A 4,085-nucleotide genomic window follows, 5' to 3' on the forward strand; every position below is an offset into this window, starting at 1 on the left:
AGCCCCCGGTGCTTGGCGAAAGCCGTCCCCTCGGGCTGGAATGTTCTTTGTCTCTGGTAAATGTCTATTCATCACTCAAGACAACCCCTTCCTCCCTCCCCTTAATTACTTCCTCCCCTGTGCGCCCTCAAATTCTTGAACTTATTCATGCGGTATTTGTTAGGGGCCTGCTTTGTTGCCCACTCCATGGCGGGATCTGGGATACAAAAGGTTAATGAGACATGGTTTCAGACTTTGAGGGTCTTAGGCTGAGAAAGAAGGGCCCGACATGACAGAAAATATTCTGAAATCAAAAAGAAAATGTAAAAAAGTGCCACCCTCCGATCCCTCATTCACTTCACGATCCTGTGCATCGCCTGCGGAGGCCCCACACAAGCATTTGTTTCCTGCAGTCCCCGAAGAAGTATACCCTGGACCGAATTACGTGTTTTGATGACCCTCTCTCAGGTGCTGGCATTTTCAGTGTATGCTGGGTGGTCCCGAACTCCCCGAACATGGGAAGATGCCCACAGGTTAGATCCCCCAAGGGTTCGACTGACCCATTGCAGTTCTCTGGCCCAATCTTGATCGACTGCGCGGTTGGGCTTGGACGTTGCAAAGCCAAAGCTGCAGCAAACCAGGCTCTGAAGAGAGGCCTGCAGCGCCCCCGCTGGGCCGACCTGCGTTCACAGCATCCCTAGCTTGCCCGCGCCTAGGCTGCTAGAATTTCAGGGTACGTTCCAAACCTCACACAGGCATCAAGATGCTCCGCACTTTGCGAAGGTGTGAAAGATGACTTTTAAGGGATTTGGGATTAAAAAAAAAATCTACAGTTTTGTTCGCACCTCTAGGGTGTTTGCACTGTGATTGTGTTGCATGTAAAGGAGGCTTGTGCCCCCGATGAACGGTCCCCAACGCTGCTCCAGTAGGGCGCTGCAGTAGCTTCTGGCATGTGGACCACATTGTGCTGCGGCAAAGGAAATGTACCGGTGCCACCGTGGTGGTGACTTTGGCCCATTCTATGTGATCGCAGCCTGTCCATGAATGTGTCCACTTAGCCACAGATACCAGAGAATTTGTCCATTCCCTAGCCATTTAGTGTGCCTTTCCTTCTTTGTTATCATGGGCTAAGGGCTTGGGGTTGCCGCGCATTGGTGACCCGAATTTTTGGATGTGTAGTCACTCTTGGGGCTCAGAACCCACGTAGGAGGTAGAAAAGAAGTGGGTGCCGCAACAAGAACCCTAGCTTTGGGGTGATTTATGTCTTCCAGGGGCTAGGGACCTGTGCGTGGTCCAAGGGATGTGTTGGGGAGGGACTATCTCAGACGTTTGTCATCCTCGCCCGCGGCATTAACACATGGGAAGGCTTTCTTCACCAGTATCTGGGGTTCAGGATTAGAGATCTGTAAGGAAAGAGGGGGTAGCGGGGTCAATACCCCTGGAGGCGCCCACGGGAAAGGCCCCCCTTCTCTGCAGCGGTGGGGAGGGGCTCTGCGGCGGGAGCGAGAAGGAGGGGCGCTGCGGCAGGATGGGCGGGCTAGAGGCGGGGTTCCGTGGGCTTTAAAAGTCGGTGCCCGCTCGCTCCTCTCTGCTTCGGCCACCAGCACATCCCGGTGCTTCTTCTCAGGCGCAGCAGCTTTCCTCTGCGGCAGCCGCACCTCGCCAAACGGCGTAGTGCTGCAGGCTCGCCCGAGTTGCTGCTTGCTGCCTCTGCCTCTGCTGCCGCGGGCCGCCCTGCGCGGACCGTAGGCTGCGCAGACGCCACCTTCGATCCTGTATCGCTGTGGGCGCCTCGGCGCGCCCTGTGATCCGCAATCCTGCGGCGGGCGGCATGGGATAATGCGGCCATGGTGCGCCGAGATCGCTTGCGCAGGTGGGTGCTGCCAGCCCGTGCCGCCAGAGGGGGTGTGGCCGGCCCGCACCCCGGAGATGCGGGAGGCAAAAATCCTTACCCAAAGGTTGCCGCACAGCCCAAACTCTCGGAATCACCCTCACTGATGATTTTTAGAACCAGGGTTTAGTCGCGTGAGATTTACGAATTTGAGGATTTTTTACATTAACATGTGAGAAAAAGGCTATTATTTTTTTGTCTGGGTCTTCGTTGTGGTACGATTTAGGAAGTGGTGGTGAAGCAATTTAGGATTCGTGAACCTTGGTAACGCCTGGTGTGTTCTAGGATCTTCAGAGCTGGTCATTGTTGTGGCGTAATTTAAGATTTCTAGACCACGGCATGTGATTTAGGAATTCAGGAGCCGAGATTGTCGCAGAGCGACTTAAAATTTCCAGGTTCAGGCCTCACAGTGGCGTGGTTAACCGCATAGGTGCGACTAGATCGTGCCGCGCAGTGTGGCCACGGCTGTAAGTGTTGTTTGGGAGCTAGAAATGGAAACCCCGGGGGACACCGGCACGCGGCCAGGCTCTTAAAATGTAAAAAGAATTGTTTGCTTTGGTTTGTGGGTGCACGGCACAGTTCTCAATAAGAATGAGTCAGGTGGGCTGGTTTGGTGGTATTAGATAAATATGTTTTTACATCATTTAAAGCAGTAAGAAATCAAGGCACGTAAAGTTTGTTGTACGGGTGTGTTGAATTTTTGCTCTAAATCATGGTACCATCAAATAATAGAGAGTGGACTTAAAAATATTTGTTTAAACCTTTTTGTCCGATTGCTAGTTTTCTTGACTGCTAAAAATCTTAAAATGTTTGGGGTATTTTTACCAAGGTAACTAAAGCTGAGAATGGCTGGGGGAAGGTTGCCCCCCCTTTCCTGCATGGAGGAGGTGCACTGAGGTATGGTCCAGAGAGCGTGGGTGTGGCACCTCTGTTTCCCTGCGCCAGCAGGAAGCCCCTGTTCGCTCTGCAGTAGGCGCCCCTCCCCGGCGTTCTGCTGAGTCACTGCGGATTCAGTGAGTCCAGCAAGGATGCCCCAGAGGCTACATGAAAATGTATGAACAGGTAACAGGACCAAACGGGTTCTGAGGAAATGAGCAGTAACACCAAAAAGACCCCCCTCCCCCAAACTTAATGCTTTTGCTTTTCAAGGAGGTTCAGCCTTAAAACCTGCATTTGTGGATAACAGACTGAGATAAAACCATCGTGTTCTGGCACTGTGCCAGTCATTTCTAGTATAGCCTCGAAAGGTAGATCCAAAGCCTTGTGACTTTATTGGACAGTGACTTTGGAGGAAGGAATAAAAAGTCTCAGCGCTGACTAAAGTTGAGGCAGGCAGCTGAGGTTCCTAAGGGGTGTTGGTTTTTACCCACCATTTTAGGTTTACAGAGAGCCCCCCCCCCAAAAAAAAAACCCAGTCAGTTTCATCAAATTGCAGGTAATGTGTTATGTATAGGGTGCACTCATATACAAAGACAGCGGTTTTATTTGTAGCTCACTTCCTAATTAATGTACGTAGCTTTAGTTTAGGAGGCACTATCCCAATTCTTTAGAGAACCCTTTCCTTGGTGACCATGGCGGGTCACAAAGAAAATGGTTTCTAATTCTGCCTTATTTCTTGCCTCCAGGATAAATTGATCTGGACCTTTGAAATCCAGGCATGGCAAGCTGGGGCCACAAATCTGTGCTCCCCCCGCCCCCCCCCAAAGTCTTGAGTGCTAGGTGTGGGGGTGGGGTCTTAATTAAATAAAAGGGAACCACCTCAAGAGTCTGCTAAGAATGCACAAATATAATCTGCTGCCCAGACTTGTAAGAGATTAGATATTCAGGGTCAGGGCAAAGCTGCTTACTGGAATGCTCCTGGTCTCTCCCCTCATCAGTTCCATAGCCCAAATGCAGACAGTAGTGCCAAATGGGGATTCACTTGGCCAGAGGATATGTATGTGTTAGAACCCAGGAGCAGCTCTCTGCTTAAGGCCATGCAGTAAGTTACATATGTGCTTGGAAAGAATGGTAGTGAGCTAGTACAGTGACTGCCAGATGTCAAAGGGTAAAGGTGTTTATTACATTCTTCTTGGTAAAGTTTATGCCATTGTCACGTTGGTGTGGAGTGGGGAAGGGAGGGGTGAAGTAGGGAGGGGAGGGGTGGAGTGGGCAGGGGAGGGGTGGAGTGGGAAGGGGTGGGGTGGGGGGATGGGGTCAAACCTCATAGTGCCCA

General features: G+C 51.5%; 1 protein-coding gene across 1 annotated transcript in view; it reads left to right on the forward strand.

Annotated features, from left to right (window-relative positions):
• The first annotated feature begins 1,566 nt into the window (after nt 1–1,566).
• Mest overlaps nt 1,567–4,085 on the forward strand; it is an 11,380-nt gene continuing 8,861 nt past the window's right edge. The window contains exon 1 of the mRNA XM_021165178.1: nt 1,567–1,852. Coding sequence (XP_021020837.1) covers nt 1,827–1,852 — 26 coding nt within the window. The 5' untranslated portion in view covers nt 1,567–1,826. The remainder of the gene's footprint in view (nt 1,853–4,085) is intronic.

The sequence above is a fragment of the Mus caroli genome, chromosome 6, assembly GCF_900094665.2.
Source record: "Mus caroli chromosome 6, CAROLI_EIJ_v1.1, whole genome shotgun sequence".
In the NCBI taxonomy this organism is placed as follows: Eukaryota; Metazoa; Chordata; class Mammalia; order Rodentia; family Muridae; genus Mus; species Mus caroli.